The sequence below is a fragment of the Cnephaeus nilssonii genome, assembly GCF_951640355.1.
Source record: "Cnephaeus nilssonii genome assembly, chromosome: 9".
Taxonomy (NCBI): domain Eukaryota; kingdom Metazoa; phylum Chordata; class Mammalia; order Chiroptera; family Vespertilionidae; genus Cnephaeus; species Cnephaeus nilssonii.
Window position 1 is genome coordinate 25,509,800 of NC_137080.1, and position 20,375 is coordinate 25,530,174.

At 41.1% G+C, this 20,375-nt stretch overlaps 1 protein-coding gene across 5 annotated transcripts in view; it reads left to right on the forward strand.

Annotated features, from left to right (window-relative positions):
• The window catches only part of ARFGEF3 (ARFGEF family member 3), a 123,360-nt gene that overhangs the window by 15,722 nt on the left and 87,263 nt on the right, over positions 1-20,375 (forward strand). For 4 of the 5 annotated variants that reach the window (XM_079781094.1, XM_079781096.1, XM_079781097.1 and 1 more), the window contains exons 3-4: positions 16,035-16,116; positions 19,693-19,824. In XM_079781094.1, coding sequence (XP_079637220.1) covers positions 16,035-16,116; positions 19,693-19,824 — 214 coding nt within the window. The remainder of the gene's footprint in view (positions 1-16,034; positions 16,117-19,692; positions 19,825-20,375) is intronic. The other variant, XM_079781095.1, reaches the window with a different exon arrangement.

Below are 20,375 nucleotides of genomic sequence, written 5' to 3' on the forward strand. Positions count from 1 at the left end.
TCAAATAGCTCATAGTGTTCTGGTACTTTGCATTGTGATTGAGGGTTGTTGTTGTTTTTTTACCCCTTCAGTTTCAGAGTGTGAGTTTAAATAGGAGAAAGAGGTTCTGAGAACTAAGGAGCATATAAGAATCTGGGTTTAAGTAGTGTTATTTGTGATTCCTAAGAATACAAGAGGCCTGATTGGTCCTTGGGAATCAAACAAATGAGCCTGAGCAGCAGGATCTGGAACACTTCACGGTGGCAGTTCTAAAGGTTCTTTAAAATAAATGCTGGCATCTAAAATGAGGGAACCGACTCAATACTTTTCTCTAGCTGGCCTCTTTTGTAACGCTTTTGTTTTGTCATTAGCAAGAGTGCAGGGGTTTTCTTTGAGTTTAGGAGGTAATTGTTGGTATTTGTAAATGTTTTGGACCTTTGATCATTTTCCTCTGGAACAGAAACCTTTGGTTTCCTGCTCAACATCCAACCATCCTGTGACCCTAACAGGACCAATTGGGTATCAGCATCTGCCTTTGTTATCAGCCTGGAGCTTCAGGGGAGGCTGCCCCATTGCAGGCATGGCTGTCTGGCCTGGGCTTATCCTGCATCAGGCGTATGTTTCTGAATGGAATGTGAGAGGGATGCTTTCTCAGTTTGTGCAGGTGAAGTTCTTCTTCCTTTGAAACTTAACACATTCAAATAATGGTTAGAGTGGCGACAACTATTTCGTAGCTGTGAGGGGAGCCAGCCAGGGGGTAAAGCTGACACCATGCAGGTTGGGTCAGCAGAGAGATGGAAAGGACCTGGGTTCTTGGCCTGAACCTGGAGCCAGCCTGCCTCCTTGTTTGAGCCGCTTAGGGGAGTTGGATTTCCTGTCACTTGCAGCTGAAAGCACCCTCACTGATGTTCTCTCCTGAAAGGAATCCACGTGAGTCCTCAGGATCCCGGGGAGGGAGGGTAGCCCAGGTGAATGTGGCAGCCAAACAAACCTGAAGATTTATTGGTGGGATCCTATGCCTCTTGTCTGGCTGTCGTTTGGCCCTTTTATTGTCTTTATTTCTTCTGCAGGATAAGGATAAGGGAATTCTGCATTAAGTATTTGGTTACTCTCGGTGAAATGATAAGAGAGGAGAGCTGAGACATCTGTGGCGTTTATAAGGTGTGGGCTCCTGGAAATGCGGCTTTGGCATTCTCTCCCACACCCTGGGCACACAGGTGCATGTTGTGGCCTTGTCCTGCTGCCATAAATAACTGATTGACTTGTGTGTTTAACCCCACCTGCAACTCTAAACTCCATCGTCCTTATGCCCAGGGCCCCTGGTGTAATACGCCTGCTCCTTAGTAGTGAGGGCTACCAATTATAGGGCATTGATCTGTGCCAGGAATTGTACTAATGACTTCATGCATAGACTTATTAATTTTACAAAAAGTACAATAAGGTACTAACATAATTGTATTTTAATAATAAGAAAACAGAGGCTGGAGTGATAAACTCATTTGCTTAAAGTTACACGGCTCATCTGATAGAGTTTCAAACACAGGTCTGAGTTGAAAATTATTTTTGACTAATATATTCTGTGTCTTTAATGCATATTTGCTGAATACCCACCTGTCTTTTAGATGTGTTAGAATGGGAATTATTGTTGTCCCTATTCCTTCATTTCAGCTTTCACCTTTGGGAAATGTATTGGGGCCGAAGGCACATATGTCATTACTTGAATGTTGGTTCTTTTCTAGAAATAAGATTTAACAGGGTGAATAGGTTATGAATGCATCCAGTTGTAAGTAATGGAAAGCCTAACAGTGGTTTGAACAAGATGAGGCTTAATGTTCTCATTAGTAGGAGATAGGCACTGGTCTGTCCAGGATTCTGTTAGCCTTCCATTATATTTGACTCTCCATACCACAAAATGGCTGTTGCAGCTCCAGTCATCACATCCCCATCCAAGACAGGAGGCAGAAAGACAAAAGGCCGAAGGGCAGTGCCACCTAAACAAATCTGGTCCCTTTTATCAGGAAAGCAAACGTTTTTCCAGAGCCACAAGAGAGGCTGGAAAAGCAGGAAACAGGATTGTCGGGAAAGACTTAGACCAATCTTGATCTATCCCTTGAGGGCTGCCCACACTATCAGCTAAAACAAAGCTGGACTCTAGCTGCTACTAAGAAGGCTGCTAAGACTGCTATCCACCCATTTCAAAGTAGAGGCTGTTAGAATTTGAAGAGGTGCTACAGAGACCCCCATCCTGCAGGGAAGACAGCTGAGACTTCTGGAGACCATAAGCGTCTGAGCCAGGACAAGAGAAGCGGGCTCATTCCCTCAGACTCTACTGTTCTTCTCACTGCGCCTCCCTCATATTTCTGTAAACTGCTTGCTTTCGAAGCTCTTTAATATGCCTACTCAGTCTATCCTGCCCATCCTTTGAAGTATCTAGGAAAAATAGAAGCTTCCTAGTATCTTGTGAGTAGAAACTATACTCCAGAGAGAGCTAAGTAACTTACATGCCCAGGGTTGTACCCTTTATTTGTTGGCCAAAATGAAACCACAGACCTCTAAGTTGGGCCAGAGTTCTCTTCATAGACCCAGTGCCTTCTGTGACACCGTGATCTTCCCTTATTGCTGTCACACTTATCCAGAGTGGGGGTCTCCATGCTCAGGCGCCCTGAGCTTTCAGATGGGCAGGCCCAGCCGCCTTGGCACCCAGCAAGGGTGGCTCTGGATTTCCAGGGATGACTGGGTAGAGCCCAGCCTGCATAGGGATGTTGGGTCCCTCTGTGTCTCCAGAGAGACAGGACAGCAACCTAATGTGGCTGTGAATAGTGGGGATGAGTAAGCCCCCCTAAACTTGAGTACATTCATTTCCCATGTTGCTTTGACCAAGTCTCTGTCATTCAGCCTCAGTGTTCCTGGTCATCTTGATCCCGCACAGTGTGTCCCTGCCTTCCCAGGCTGGAACTGAGAGTGCCCAGTGCCTTCTCACACATTGGGAAAAACACCTGGATGTGACCAGGGTGTCAAGTCACCCTGGTAACAAGGCATCTGTGTAGCCGAAGGAGTGTTTAGGTGACAGTCAATGCTCCATTTTCTGCAGTATAAGAATCTCTCCCATGGATGTTAGGATAGAAAAACAGTGGGTTTTCCTTTTTTTTACCCTGTAGAAGGAGAGACCGTTTTCTTTATCTCTAGAAGTATCTATGTAATGGGGTTTTACCACTAAAGGTAATTATAGCAGAATTACAATTAAAATGCTTCAAATGCTTGAATACTTGATACCTTTATTGACAAATTTCCCTTTCTTCCAAGTGAACATTTTCATCAGCCTCCAGGATCTTAGCTTGTCTTCACTGATTTTTGTGGTCACCCACACATGTACTTTTGCAAACGCATGAAGTCTCTGGATTCAGGCCATTTACAACCAAGCCTGTTGCAAAATGGTTGTGTTGCATTTGCTCTTTTACATACATACTAGTGGCCCAGTGCACAAATTCATGCACATTGAAAGGAAATTAATTAGAAGAAATATTTTAATCCTAGAGGCCTGGTGCACGAAATTTGTGCATGGGGGAGTGTGTGTCCCTCAGCCAAGCCTGCACTCTCTCCAATCTGGGACCCCTCAAGGGATGTCCGACTGCCCTCTCACAATCCAGGACTGCTTGCTCCCAACTGCTCACCTGCCTGCCTGCCTGATTGCCCCTAACCACTCCACTGCCAGCCTGATCGATGCCTAACTGCTCCCCTGCAGGGCTGGTCCTCCCCAACTGGCCTCCCCTGCAGGCCTTGCCGCCCCCAACTGCCCTCTCTTTCAGGCCTGGTCCCTCCTAACTGCCCTCCCCTGCTGGCCTGATCACCCACAACTGTCCTCCCCTGCTGGCCATCTTGTGTCCACATGGGGGCAGCCATTTTTGACCACATAGGGGCAGCCATCTTGTGTGTTGGAGTGATGGTCAATTTGCATATTACCTCTTTATTACATAGGAAGGATTGCTATTCACCCTTTCTCTATAATAGAAGTGTCAACCAAATTCACAATTGACAATGACATTGAAACACACATGCGATTGGCGCCAATGAGAGCTTTATATATTTAAACTTGCTTAATTAGACCTGCTTTCTGATTTAGCTAACCTTTTTCCAGCCCAGGGAAGCACTCCAACTTCTCTTTCAGGTAATTGTCAGCAACACAGCAGTAAATATCAACATGAAGCAGATCATTATTATAGATCAGGCAGGGAGAACAAAGGGTAAAATATTTAATTGGATCAGTGTTTGACTATGTTCTGCGCAGTGAGAAAACCTGAAGTCATTTTCATGTCCACCATTTCTTACTTCTTTTCAGTCGGGTCAAGTTTCTAAGCTTTCTAAATCTCTGTTTTCTGGCTAATGAAAATAGGATCCCACTGAGTCTCCTATCTACGTACTCCAGGACTTCTGTGAGGATCAAATGAGATGAGGCATGGGAAAATACTTCACAGACATTTGGTATAAGTGTAAAATGTGTCCACCTGGCAATAAAGCAAGTCCTGTTCCTGGGCTGAAGAAACTGCAAGGAGGCTAGTTGCTAGGGAGAGGAAGCCAGGTGTTGCTACGTGACGTCATTACCCGGTCCCCACAGCAATCGTTTTGGGCTGGGATGGACAGTGGGCCGCATTTTGCACCGTGGGGTCTCAGCAGCATTGGCTGCAATTTGGTGGGGTGTTGCTCTGGGGTGGTGGTGGGGCCTGTGTCCCACTTGGGGGAAGCTGAGTGTTACTTTGTGGGCACCAGGTCTGTGGTGCCGTTTTTCTGTAAATGGCCAGTGTACATTATGGCAACTCCTGTGTTGAGCATCTGCCTCCTGGTGGTCAGTGCACGTTGGATGGTTGGACACTTAGCATATTAGCCATGTGAAGGGAGAGAGAGAGAGAGAGAATGATGAGAGAGAATCATTGATTGTCTGCTGCCTCCTGCCGGTCTCACACTGGGGGTCAAGCCTGCAACCTGGGCATGTGCCTTGACCTGGAATCGAACCGTGACTTCCTGGTTCATAGGTCGATGATCAACCACTGAGCTACGCTGGCTGGGTGCATTTGCTCTTTGTAGTCTCTGATGGATGTGAATGCAGAGGATAATAACATCAGGCCGATTTATGATAACACCCATAAGACAGAGGATCTGCCCTTCTGGTCAGATCTCCCAGTCCTTTGCTGTCCCGTTTTCATGCCCTGGACTGACTTGTTGTCAGGCAGCTTTTACTGTCCGAATTTTACCATCTTTTAGTCTTTAATCATCCCACCAAGTGACTAAGAGGATAGTCCTCAACTGTTTTTTCTCTTTGGTGCATAAAAAACATTGGCCATATTGTTTTCCAGTCCATGTTTCCTTTAGGAGTGTCATGTGCTTTTATGTAATGGATTTGCTATTATCTTGAGTGGAATAAAGCAGCCTGTTGCTGATGTATTGTGACAAGTACAACTGCCTTCAGGGTGACTGGGTTCTGAGGCAGTTTAAAACAGGCTGAAGGGTAACTAGTGCTCAGTCACAAACCCAACCTTTCAAACTCAACTTCTCCTGGGAAGCAGCCTTCTCTTCACACCAGATAGTGCCAGACCTGAGGCAACTGAGTAGCAGATGAATGTAGATCTTATTCATCTGACTCTTCAGGCTGGCAGAGAGAAATTCAGATTCTGTAATATGTTGAAAGCAGACAGCACATAAGGAACGAAGCAACCTTTTTGGCTTTCACCCAAGGCGTGTTTTTAAAATGTGCTTGGAGTGCAGAATCTATTGGGATACTCAGTCATTGAAACACCATAAATGTATTTCTGCTGGGAAAAGTTGCTGTTTATGGGGAAATAAAATTTTACATCATTGTTGTCTATCTGATGCAAACTGCCAAAATGAATTGCTTAAGGGGAGTGATCTTTATACATGGATGCCTGAAAGTGATTTTCGATGCCCCTGGAGAAAGAATTGCTGAGCTCTTGACAGAGGACAGAGGACAGATACTGAAACTTGACTATAAACAGGGATCTTCTCTCCCTCAGCCTTATTGAGGTGTAATTGACAAAGAAAATTGTACATATTTAAGGTGTACAGTGTGATGATTTGATATATGTATACATTGTAAAATGATTTCCACCAGTAAGTTAACACATCCATCACCTCACACGGTTAGATTTTTTTCATGTGTGACGAGAACACTTAAGATCTATTCCCTTAGCAAATTTTAAGTATACAATACAGTATTATTAACTGTAGTCACCATGCTATACAATGCACTCCCATGACTTATTCATCTTATAACGAAAGGTTGTACTAAGAGTTACCAGCCTCTGGCAAGCATTATTCTACTCTCTCTTTAGTTTGACTTTTTTAGATTCCACATATGAGTGAGATTATGCAGTATTTGTCTTTCTGCCTCTGGCTCATTTCATTTATCAAAATGTTTTCTGGGTTCCTCGATGTTGTTGCAAATGATGGCTGAATAATATTGCATTGTAAATCTACCTATCAACTAGATAGGGAGATAGATAGATAGATAGATAGATAGATAGATAGATAGATAGATAGATAGATATCCCATTTTCTTTGTCCATTCATCTTCTAATGGGCACTTAGTTTGTTTCCATAAGTTGGCTATTGTGAATAATGCTGTGATAAACATGGGAATGTAGTTTTTTTTTTGAGATACTGATTTCGTTTCTTTTGTGTATATACCCAGAAATGGGAGTGCTATATTTAATTATTTGAGGAACGTCTATACTGTTTTTCATAATGACTATGCCAATTTACATTCCCACCAACAGTGCACAAGAGTTCCCTCTTCTCTACATCCTTGCCAAAACTTCTCTATTGTGTTTTGATAATAGCCACCCAAACAGATGTGACGTGATATCTCGTTGTAGTTTTTATTTGCATTTTCACGATGATTAGTGATGTTGAACACTTTTTTTAATGTACCCATTGGCCATTTGGATATCTTCTTTGGAAAAATATCTATTCAGGGCCTTTGCCTATTTTTTATTAGATTATTTGTGTGTTTTTTGCTATTGAGTTTTATGAGTTCCTGATATACAGTGTATCCCCAAAAAATGTATACACACTTTAACAGCTGGTAGCTCAGTTTTGAAAATGAAATGTATTTTTAATAAACACTGCCTTTATAATTATTCAAAGTGTTTATATACTTTTTTTGGGGGGACACCCTATATTTTGGATATTAGCCTCTATCAGATATAAGGTTTGAAAATAATTTCTCCCATTCTGTAGGTTGCTTTTTCATTTTGTTGATTACTCTGCTGTGCCCAGCCTTTTTAGTTTGATACAGTCCCAACTTGTTTATTTTTGCTTTTGTTGCCTGTGCTTTGTTGTCATATTTAAAAAAATCATCACCCAGTCCAATGTCAAGGAGCTTTCTCTATGCTTTCTTCTAGGAGTTTTATAGTGTCAGGTCTTACTTACATTTAAGTCTTTAATTCATTTCAGGTTAATTTTTGTGAGTGATATAAGATAGAGATCTGAAAAGTATAATTTGGCCTATGATATAAAATACAAGTTTTAAAAATTCTATTTTTTAAGAGAATACACAAATGATACCCTCCTAGAACAAAGTAATGCTTTTACATTGTGAAGTGAGTATGTTCTTTCTGTAGAAAATTAAAAAGCCTAGAAAATATAATTATTTTTTAAATTTAATTATTTTAAAAAATTTTAATTAATTAATTTTTTTCAAGACGATTGGTAAACTTACAATGCCATGTTACTTGAACTATGTGGTTGGTGTCATTACATCCCTACTTTGTAGATGAGGAGATTGAGACCTAAAGAGAGTAAGGCCCAGTACTAACTCGTTAATGTCTGAACTCTAACTCCTAACAGTTGACTGTAAAAGTCAGATCACCTGGAGATAATTCTAATATTTGGTTTCTTTTCTTCTGAGTGTATGCAATGAAAATTAGGTCACAAGGTATTAATATTTTGTAACTTGTTAATTTCACTTACTATGATATAAATTTTTTTTATTAAGAGTTTTTTAAGAACATTTTAAAGGCCATTAAAATCCCATCAAATTAATGTACCATAAGAAAAAGAAACTAATGTTAACATCTTCCTCATTAACAGTTATGATTCTACCAAAGTTGGTCAGAAATTGCATAAAATCCTGGAGATCTCCTCTTTGAAAGTATGGTCTTGGTTTTTAAGTTTAGTATGCTACTGTAATACTAGTAGGGTAGTTTGCTTGTGTAGTAGAGGGTTTCACAAGGACATTGTGAACCAAGGAGGGTTAGTAAATTTTCATCCATGGTTATTTATCAATATTCCTAATCACCTGCATAATCAACCACTGCATCCTGTGTTATGGGGGTGGGGAGGCTCTAACCCTACCAGGAGGGGTTCTAAAAATGCTAGTAGGGTCAAGCAGAATCATGAAGGAGGATGGTGGTTGTAAAGATGGATGGATGCGTAAGTAGAAAGGACATGAGCATATGTCTGATGAATGATTGTTAGCCTTGAATAGTACAGTTTATCTCAGCATTGAGGATTAGGCTTTAAGGGGAACCTTTCCATGTATTCAGACTAGCCTGATGCTTAGCTTTTATATCTTGGGCTAAATTTGACAATTTAATGCTTGATGTTTTATTGCTGTAAATAAAAAGTCAATAAAAGAGAGAAGGATACAGACTCATATTTTCTGGGATCTATGGACCTGCACATTTTATATCTGAGTTTGCTGTTCAGACAGAAGCAAATTTATTCTGAGAGAAGTGGGGATTTTTCTACTGGCTTTCGTGTGCTGCATTGTTTTGGGGGAGAACATAAGACAGATGGAAGATTAAAAAATTTTATTACTTTGGTTAATTTTCCCGGATGCCTTTCCCTTCCGCTTTTAGCTTCTTGTGATGAAGGGGTCCATCTTTAATTTTTTTCAAAGATAAATAAGTTCTGGGGATGTACAACGTAGTGACTATGCGTAATATTACTATATTCTATGTTTGAAAGTTACTAAGAGAGTTGATCTTAAAAGTTCTCATCACAAGAAAAAATATAACTGTGAGATGATATTGACTAAGCTTATTATGGTGCTCATTTTGCAATATTGCATATATGAATTCATCATTGTACACTTTGAACTTATACAATGCTATATGTCAATTATAACTCAGTAAATCTGGAAAAAAGTTTTCAAAATGAGTAAAAATTGACTCTTCTTTATAAATTGTTTTCTTGACTAATAGTATTTTGTATTTTTTAATATTGCAGGAATATTAGGTGAAAACTTTAAAATAGAAAAACCATTCTCCTATGATAATGATTTTGTATTTGTTACTTTCTATTTTTCGCACCTTATTTTCAAATAGAAAAGAACATCTAGATAGTATTTAAATTTTTTCAAGACGATTGGTAAACTTACTTGCCAGTAGTTGTCCATTTGTTACAAAACAAATCTATTAGAATAGTGAGGTTCATAATGTAATTGAAGGTTGGTTTTCTTTATGGAAAAGAACAGCAGGTATAATAGCTATAAGGAAAACAAGGATTGTCAATGTAAGTACCAGAAAGAAATGGAAGAAAATGAGTTTCATATCAAATATTTTGTCTGTATGCATACAAATTCACTCACCTTTTAGAGCGGAGCAGAAGGAAACACAATTGATGACTATTTTTGTGAGAAGCCAATGGCTTTGTAGCTTTAAAATATATTTTCTTAAGGTTATGCTGATATTCTCTAGAGTTATTATATAAAAATTGATACAAATAGGAAGTATTTAAAAAAGAAAAGCTATCTCATGCCATTGTCTGAAAATACCTATCATCAACATTCAACCCAGCTCTTTCTTAAATAGTGTCCTAATTGATTTTCATTGCTGTATGTCCCTTTGTATTGTTTGGACTTTTTAATGTATATACATGCCTTTTATAATAAAATGATAGATAATAAAAGTTTATATCTTGAGGGAAAATATGAGCATAACTGCATTATATTATTTGGGATTCTTTTTAATAGATTGAATCATATAAATTGCTGATATGCAACCCTTTTCAATCTACAAATATGGCAATTTCATTCGCTCAACTTAACAATTGCAATAGGCTTGCTAAGAAATCTTGAAGGCCTGAAGGAGAATAGGGATATTATGTTCACAGCTGTATCTCTAGGGTCTAAAACAGTTCCTGAAAGATGACTCTAATCTTTGTTATGAAATAGAAAAGACTTGATACTGATAAAAATATTTTTATGGAAATAGAAATGAAATGGAAATATTTTAACTGTACTGCAGAGAAAATCAACTAAGGAACCAATTCAGTTCCAATCACCTCAATGGAATGGCTCTGGGAAAGCTTAGTCAATGAAAATCCATCAATGTTAATACAAACTGTTTAAAGCTTCAGTATTCAGAAGCATGAATAACATCAGCAGTGTCACAACAAGGGGGCAGAAACCTTCTGTATTCAAATTAGGCAAGGTCGTGACTACTAGGAAACGTGATGGCTGTAGCTGGAGTCCAGCAGCTGTCTCCAGAGCCACATTTTCCCCACCTGCTAAACTGTCTATAGGTTCCCAGCTGCCAAATGTAATGCATTGCTTCATGAAGGACCACTCAAAATAAGATCGTTTACGTGACTTGTTTGATGCCTGTCCGCACTCTTTTTACCTGGTGGACATTTGGATTGCTGTTTTATTTACTTATTTTTAAAATTTATTTTTCAATTACAGTTGACATACAATATTTTAGTAGTTTCAGGTGTATGACATAGTGGTTAGACATTTATATACCCATCTGGCATAATTACATAGTTACTACAATGTTATTGACTCTATTCACTATGCTACACTTTACTTGGGATTGCTGTTTTTTAAGGCAGTGTGCCATAGGCCCGGGGACAGGGGGTAGAGGGGAGCTGTCTGCTGGTAATAGATATTGTGGTAGAGGCCTAAGATCATGGGTTTTGAAGACAGGTGGTCTAAGTTTAAATCACAACTCTGTCATTTACAAACATGTGACCTTGGGCAGGCAATCTCTTTGCTTTGTTAACAAATCTCTACTTTCAAATGTTATAGTTCAATAAAACAGTAAGTATGGACGTGTGTAGCATGGTACTTTGCACATAGAAGCCACTGGTTTTCAACAAGAGTCATGGTTATGATGTGAAGGAATCCAGTTATTGAATAAATGGCTTAGATTATAGAATCCTAGAATTGGAGAGTGTAAGCAGACCTTAGAAATCTAAGGTACCTTTGTGCTCCTTCCTATGAGGTGCATCCAAGGGGAATCAGCCTAACATTCAGGAATGCATTTGATTTTACTTGAGGTTCATGTTTGTGCACGTATTGAAAAGGTAATTTTTGATAAATCCTAACTTGTCCCCTGTTCATCTATTTTAATTTCCCTTTGTCCATTGTTATCTTCTAGCCCAATAAAGCTGGTCTGTGAAGCGTGATAATGCAGTTAAGGAAATCGGCTCCGTCTCCTTGACGTGACCAGACACTGGGTCTCAGGATGATGTCTCCCTCGTGTATATGCAGCACTGATAATTATTCTGCTTTAAGACATAATGGCATGTCAGGACATGAAACCTGGGGCCACTGCCTTTATTTAATTAGGCACGAGTGGATTTGTACATGCCTGTGCATAAGAAACAATCGCTGAATGTAATTGAATATTGGTTTTTGGTATTCCCTGTTCCCAATGAGGCAGCATCTAGAAAGATCAAAAAAATGGTTTATTCTAATACAGTATGTGCAAAGGGCACTGAGTGTGTTCCACGTTGCGTCTTCATTATAAATTTCATTCTGAGACCCAGTTAACAGGCCCTGCTATTCTTTTCTATTAAAATCACCTTCAAGAACTTAGGCAGCAGGATTTTTATGGTGTCACAGAGCATGCAGCAAGATCAATTGTGCCCTGTGAGCTTCCTTCCTTTCCTGTCAGAGTCAGGGTCTGAGGCGTGTGATGCTGATCTGGGACTGCTGGGTCTGAGGGGATGAGAGGCCTTGGATCCTGAGGAGAGTTAGCATCCCTCTCACCTCCTACACACACATATGCTCTCACACGAAGCTACTGCCCATCCTACCAGACCCCTAAGCTCAGGGAACAGGCCACCTTTTCTGAGGCAGACACTGAAGTTTCTGCCAACTTGGGCAGGGGCCTGTGCCCTGAGAGCAGGGGATATTAACATAGGACCCATGTGGAGTTGGGATTTTGGGGTGGGGGGAGGGGTGGGAAGCTGTGAATCCCCTGAAATTATTTCCTAGGAAAAGAGTCTTCTGCCAGATTTTTGTGTGTTTATGATCCAAAAAAGTTTAAGAAACAGGTATGTTCTAGCTTTGCTCTGATCTTTTGAGACCAAAGAGTGTTGGAAGGAATTTGGTTTTGGGTATCAGATGGATTTGGGTTTGAATTGTTTCCAACGGATTTTAGCTGTGTGGCCTTGACATGACCAGAGAGGCTGTGAAACCTTTCTGACCCCCATTTTCTGAACTGTAAAACAAGGTTCAGAATGCCTATAGCTTATGCTAAGCAAAATAAGCCAGTCGGAGAAAGATAAACATCACATTATCTCAACTCATGTGTGGAATATAATAAACAACATAAACGGATGAACAAAAATAGAGCCAGAGTCATAGAAGCATCGAACAGACTGTCCAATCTAAGAGGGAAGGCGGCGAAGGCGGGGGTGGGTGGGGCGGTAAGAGATCAACCAAAGGACTTGTATGCATGCATATGAGCATAATCAATGGACACAGACAGTAGAGGGGTGAGGGCATGTGCTGGGCTGGAAAGAGGTTAATGGGGGAAAAAGGAGACTTATGTAATACTTTAAACAATAAAGAATTTAAATTTTTTAAAAAAGATTATAGTGACAGGTAGACTAAGTAGAGAAATGATAAATGTTAATTTTCTTTTTTCTCTCTTTCATCTCATGAATAAAATGAAAGAAACTATCTGTTCTGCCTTATTCCTTGCCAGATTTTCCTGAGCACCCATCATGCTTTGCACACTGTAGGCGCTCAAGTGTTGGTTGAATGGCTAGTTGGGTGGATGGAGCAAGTGTCTTGGTTTAGTGCCCATATGAAATCTCTCAGCCTGCTTCCTCAAAGCACGTATTTTCTAAGGGAGATCTTGGTGCTATGATTGGTTTTGCTAAGACAACCCTCCCAGGACAGTTAGCCCCATGTCCTTTGCACAGTCTTTCTGAATATTATGGCAAGGGTAGATCTGCTTCTTCTGTACTGAAAGTGGTCATCTCTGCTGGACCTTTGTCTGTATCAGGGCTGAGCAAAGCCAGTAGCCCAAATCTAGTCTGTTGTCTGTTCTTATAAATAAAATTTTGTTGAAACATAGCCACGTTCATTGATCTATGTATCAGCTATGATTGCTTTTTGTACTGTGGCAGAGGAGAGTAGTTAGGATAGAGACCATACGGACTGCAAAGCCTAAAATATTTATTATCTGCCTCTTTCTGGGAAAAGTTTGCCAACCTTGGATGTATATTATCTGTCCTCCTTACCATAACTCTGCAGGATTGGTCTTAAGATGCCCTTTTTATGGATTGAAAAGCTAAGACCAACAGAGTTCAACATTGTGACTGGGATTACACAATTTATATACATGGTTAGGGTTTGAATCCGGGTCTGTGTGATTCCACAGCCCCTGTTCTTTCCACTAAACATTGATAGCTTTTAACTCAGCCAAAACCTAGCTGGACCGGTTACATCTTCCAGTCCTGCCCAGTGACTGTGACTGGCATGGGGAGCAATTTGGTGATGCCCCCTGGAATCATGGTGCAACCTGGCGGTCCTGGCGATTGTCCACAACCTGGCTCAGGTCTGCAGGTTGTGTCCACAACCTGGCTCAGGTCTGCAGTGTAAATCACGTGGATGTGGGAATAAGTAGGTGATAGTGGATGAGGATTTCAAGGACTAATCCTGCAGATGGCAGAGCAATACGGGTAAGCACCTGTTTATATGCTTCCCAAGGGTCAGTAGGCCCAGCATTCCCAGGAGTGTCCTTGTTGCTGCTGGATGTGGCTTCTACTCTAGTTTGGTGCCCTTGGTGAGTAATAGGTGATATTTGTGCATTTTCAGCACATAGCCACCCGGCATAGACTTTTCCTGCTCCCTGTGAGACTAGGAGAGCTTTGGACCTGCACGCTTGCTCACTGGCACTGTGCCCTCATTGGCAGGTCTGACTCTCAATTTGAGATGAAAGTTATTTCACAGTGAATTAATCCTGATGGAAATTTTACTGTTTCAAGGGTTTACAGACAAAGTTCTGTAGTTCTTCTGTTAGTATTCCATCTGCCCATTATGTCTTCTTCTCACTCGACTTCACCCTTCCAATTAATTTTTCCAAGCTTATAAACTGGTTATGATGAAATTTAAAAAAAAAACAAAATTGGAAAAATCAGCTATTCTGCTTTAATTGACTACATAGCAGTGTTACAAGCTGACGATAACAATAACAGAGACAAAATTTTAGCCACCCAACTGGAAATAACACAGTTGGGTAATTGATCCATCTGTCAAAGCATGTATCTAATCAGTTGTCACATAAAAATGGGTATTGTAACATCCAGTTAGTGAGGGGAGAGGTGAGAAGGATTAGGAGGGTGAACGCTCTGCATGATGGAGCCTGTTTTTGTTCTTTGTGACCAGCGTTAGGGACTGCCTGTGACGCTCACTTCATGTGTCAGGGAGCTGCTGACGGAGGATTCTGTGGGAAAGCAGCAGAGCTGCAGAGTGGACAGGAAGGAATCGGAGCTATAATTAACTTCTGTGTCATTGTGTTCAACAACAGTGGCCCTTATTTCTCCAAAGACGAAATCCTGTGGTCTTACCCTGTGGCTGTCACACTCTGTAAAGTCAATGACCCTTTCCGCCCATGGTGAAAATAGAAAACATAATAATGGGGCTGCTCTGGTTTAAGTGAGCATAGAAGAACCTGGTAGAATTAAGTTATGTTTCATTTGTTGTGCCAGTGTAACTCTGTGGGGAAATAACGGGTTGATTAAAATTCTTGGTCTGTTGTTTAATTATTTAGAATGAATGCTTCCAGCAGATATGTTTCTCTTTGTAGTCCTTTTGGTTTATTGCTGACATGTTTCAGTGTCCAGTTACTTATTCTTTTTAATCCTCACCCGAGGATATGTTTTTATTGCTTTTAGAGAGAGGGGAAGGAGAGAGAGAAAGAAACATCTATGTGAGAGAGAAGCATCGATTGGTTGCGTTCCTTACATGCCCTGACTGGGGATGGAGCCAGCAACCTGGGAATGTGCCCTGACTGGGAATCTAATCCACAAACTTTTTGGTATTCAGGACAATGCTCCAACCAACTGAGGCACCCAGCCAGGGCCAGTTATCTTTTTTAAGCTTTAAAATATCCAATTAGCTCTATGTATTTTATTTGTTTCTTCCATGACACCAGGTACTTCTCATTCATCAAGGCTACTGGTGATTAATTTGTATTTCTCTCTTGGAAATGTGTTTATTAAGAGCCCATCAGAAAATTCATGTGTACCCCCTTACTGGAGGCTAAAGAGAAAATTTTAAAAATCACAAATGATTATTGAACACTTTGATTTGGAGAGAAATTGACAAGTTAATAGAATTTTAATTTATATTGATGAAGCAAGCTAATGGTCCTGGTGCAGCCACTTCCCGGGTGAGGGAGAGGAACGAGCAAGTCATAGAAATCTGTATCAATGGTGCTTTCTAGAGTTGTTCATCCCAGGTATACTGGTACAAGCAGTTCTATTAATTTGGGAAAGAGCAAGGCATGTTCATGGACTAGTGAGGGCCTCATCGGGTAATACTGATGCACCAAAACAGTTGTTTGAGAGTCCTTGTGTTTGCTCTTCCTGGAGCCATACTAGGAAGGCAAGCTGCTGCTATGCTATAATTTCTGCACAGCTTTTTTCCTGTGTGTTTTTTTAAGCCCATGTGCATTTTTATGATTGGTTATAGTTTCTGTATGTGTGTGTGGCAGCATTTGAGGGATGGGGCTGTCCATAAGGCTCCTAACACTTGACTGCCAACTTTGCGGGGCTCACATGTCCTTATTTATGTTTGCCAGGGAGAAATGCCTCCTGCCTCTCCAGTTGGCTTTGGAATCCAAGAATGTGAAGCTGGCCCAACATGCCTTGGCAGGAATACAGGTATGGCTAGCACTGAGTGCATTGGGGACGACAGAAATTGACAGGCTGCATTGGCATGGAAAGAGCAAATAGTTAATATTTTAAATACTAGCTGTTTAAAGACCCAGACAGAATTTTGATTGAACTAGGTAATAACCAGAGAGGATAACAAGATTTTAAAAAAATATTCGTCAACATTTCTTTGTATACCACATTATCTTACTGAGCCTTTGTCCTCACACACTGATTCACGAGGACTCAGCTAAGCCACACAAAAGTGAATTTTTCAAATTTATTTTTTGTTAATTCTTTCCAGATGATACGTTTTTCATTGATTTTTTTATTTGTTATTTTTATAGAGAGAGTAGAAGGGAGGAGGAGAGGCAGAAAGAGAGAAACATCAATGTGAGAGGAAGACATCAATTGGTTGCTCTCCCCACCCCCTCCAACTGGGGCTGGGGATCGAGCCTGTAACCGAGGTACATGCCCTTGACCAGAATCAAACCTACAACCATTCAGTCTGCAGGCTGACACTCTGTCCACTGAGTAAAACCGGGTAGGGCCAAAAGTGAAATATTTTATGTGATGTCCAACTTTTAGGAGAATAAGGGATCCCAAGAGAGGCACCCCAGGTTCCATATCAACTCAAATCTTATATACACTCAATGTCTGTGGTTCTGTGGATGAAAATTGATGGTAAACCTGACCCATTTTGTTTTGTTTCCTACTCTACAGTTAGGTTGGCAAGTGGGATAATGTGTTTTGTTTTTCAGAGTAAGATTGAGAAGAAAAAATAAATTTGGTCTAATAGGAAAGTTAGATTGTTTGAGAACATTTCCTTCTCTGAGCATTTGTTCATTTGTGTTTTACACATTACATAATAGAGCCATTGCAAGAGCGCAAGAGCGATGGCTATATAAATGCATTGACTTTTTAAGTGGTTTGGTTTCTAAGTGACAAGCACTGTGGAGTTCAAGCCTGCGGGGGTTTATTCAGCAGAGCCATGGATCAGCAGCATTTGTAGGACGTCTTTTCACATCCGTGTATATATAAGTTCATTGTTAGCTCTCTAAGTTCAAAGAGGCCCCTAATACCTTTTCTTACTCCCCCCCCCCACTGGATTAGATAAAGTATGTTTTATTATACAATAGCACTAGACATTTTAAACATCATCCATAATGTTATTAAAAACTTTGCTCTTCTCCCAGGTAGTTGGGCCAACCATAAAAATGAATGGAAGGTTGTTTTAACCTGCCACTGATGTTCCTTTTTCTCAAGTATTGTATAGATTTTCCATTTAGTTACTATTTTCTTAACCCTCCAACACTCTAAGTTAGGGGACTGTGATTTCAAGGGTTTATTTAATTATCATAGTATCAGTGACCTGGTGGGCATTGAGCTTTCTCTTACCATTCCTTTTTACCTCAGATTAACTTCAGGCAATATGTTTGGGCTTCCCAGTCTTTATCAGTGTAGTTAGTAAGAGGTTCGTATATTAACTTTAACTCTGGGCTGCCCTGTGTGCACTAGATTAATAGTGAAAAATCTCTTTTGAGAGAATGCAGGCAAAAATGTCAGAGTTCTGAGAAGAAGGTTCACCATCCTTGTTCTGATCTGCATGGCATTCAGCTAAAAGAGGGAGTCATTGCTCTGGACAATCAGAAGCCAAAAGCTCTTCACAGTAGCGACTCTACACTGAAGTGGCCAAGGACAGATAGAACAGGGATTAGTAGAAAGGCCTTCACTGGGTCTCACAGACCCACTGCCCCGGGACAGAATGGGGGGAGAACAGCTCACTTTCAGTCCTTGTGAATGAGAATTCGGGGTTCTCATTCACAAGTGTGAGTCAGCACAGAATATGCCATGACTTGCAGCTAATTTGATCTGAGAATGTGATTAAAGCTATGAATTACCGTTTGTTTGTGTGTTTGTTTAGGCAATAAACACATTTAATTATTTTACATAACTAGAATTCTAGAGATGGGCCATTTTAGGTTTGATGTACCAGCTCTGTGGTGCCACCAAAGACCCCATTTCTTTCCCTTATTTTCCTCTGCCATCTTTTTATTTTTAATTTTTAAAAGGCTTTATTATTTTAGAGCAGTTTTTGATTTACAGTAAAATTGAGAGGAAGGTTCAGGGAATTCCCATATACCTCTGTCCCATACATGCATAACCTCCCCATTGTCAACATCACTCACCAAAATGGTTCATGATTTTTCTTTTTTTTAACCAAGGAGGAGCCTACATTGATACACCATATTGACCCACAGTCCACAGTTTACCTTAGGGTGCACTACTCTTTTGTGTCAGACCACTCATGAGGTCCTGCATTCACGCTGGAGGCCACATGTTAAGCCCGAGGGCACCTGTGAAACTATGCCATTGAAGGTGCCCGAGGAGGGTTAGTATGGAGGAGAAAAAACTTAGATGGACATCACAGCTGATTTCAGATACTTCAGAAGCCTAATCCGTGTGAATCTGGGGAAGGATAAGTGAGCAGAAGCTGTAGGCAGTTGGGTTTGGGTACAATCTAAGAAAGAATTTCATGAAAAGCAAGAGTTGTCCTGAAAGAAAAAAGGGCTGTCCTGTGGGGCGTAATGACTCCTGGGAAACCGGGTGAAAGTGAATGTCTTTTTGTTTAGGTTTTTGCAGGATTCATTTTCTAATGAAAATACACCAAGTTTTGTAGATTCATGAGAAATTCCTGGGTAAATGATAGCTCACAGTAGTAAGTGAACAAGTAAACATCTGAGAAAAGGAACTTGTTGTCTACAGGACTCCTTTCCTGTGACCAAGCTCCATTCAGAAAGAGTGCATGTGTGCACGACTGTTGTGAGGATTGATTTGCGTTGGCCCATGCATGCTCCACCCCCATCACCCAAATAACCTTTGTGCCCACCATGTTAGAATTTCACTTGGTAAAATCCTATCTAATAAAGAGGGAATATGCTAATTGACCCTCACGACATCACAAAAGATGGCGGCACCCATAGCCAATAAGGAGGGAATATGCTAATTGACTGTCCCACACCCAAAGATGGCAGCACCCACAGCCACAAGATGTGGTGCCTGTCTCCGGAGTCCCCCAGTCTCCTCAGTCCCCAGCCGCCCATGGCTGGCCCGAGGCTCAGGCAAGCCTCGGATGGCGGCTGCCCAGCTGCCCAGGGCTGCCCGAGGATCAGTTAACCAGGGCCAGCCAAGGCTTGCGCTGCCGGCAGTGGCAGCAGCAGAGGTGTGATGGGGCATCACCTTCCCCTGATCGCCGGGTCGCCTCCCGCACCTGAGGGCTCCCAGACTGTGAGAGGAGGGCAGGCCAGGCTGAGGGACCTCCCCTCCAGTGCATGAATTTTCGTGTACTGGGCCTCTAGTATGTAATGATTTATCTAATTGCAGGAAGAAGACTTTGCCAAAAAACTTTACCAAAAGTTTGACGTGTTGTTTTCTTTCCAATGGCATCTGGAGCAGGAGTTCTTTCCTAATGGCCTCCAGCTTCATGCCTCCTAAGAAAAATTATCCTCCTTACATACTGAGCTACAACAGAGTAAGCAGCAGGGGAGAGCCTCTCTGTGATCACTGCCTTGTGCCTCTTTACAGAAGCTTCTGTCAGAGGAGAGGTTTGTATCCATGGAAACAGACTCCGATGAGAAGCAGCTGCTCAATCAGATCCTAAACGCCGTGAAAGTGACGCCGTCCCTCCATGAAGACCTGCAGGTGGAAGTGATGAAGGTTGGTTTGATGTGGCTACCAGTCTGCGTCATTGGCACAGGAACAAACTCTGATTCTCCCCACCCCAACCCCCCAGCTCTTATTGTTTTCTGGGAAATGCCTCTGCATATTGGTCATGCTAGCTCACCCTTTGCTTGGAATATATGGTTATTATCCTTGCTTATGGTCCCCCAGAGTAACCTTGATTATTGAACAGAAAGGACAATTAAGTGAAAAGGTATGATTTCAATACATCTGTGAGATTTTTGGCCCACTCATGCATGTCAAATATTAGAAAACGTATTTATCACTTTTTGAGTGCATGTATGTGAGCAGTTGTAGATTGGGACAGATCCGATCATTCTGGGTATCCTGCCTGCCTGTATATGTTAAAACAAGCAGAGTTCTAATGCTGTTTCAACATTCACTAAGGTCTTAGAATAGTCAGTTTAAGGGAAGAAAACATAATTTGGAACCATATCAGAATCACATTCCCCCCCCCTGCTCAAATTATGTGATCTTAATCTCCCACATTCCAGCTACCATCTCTATTGTGTGTGTGTGTGTGGGGG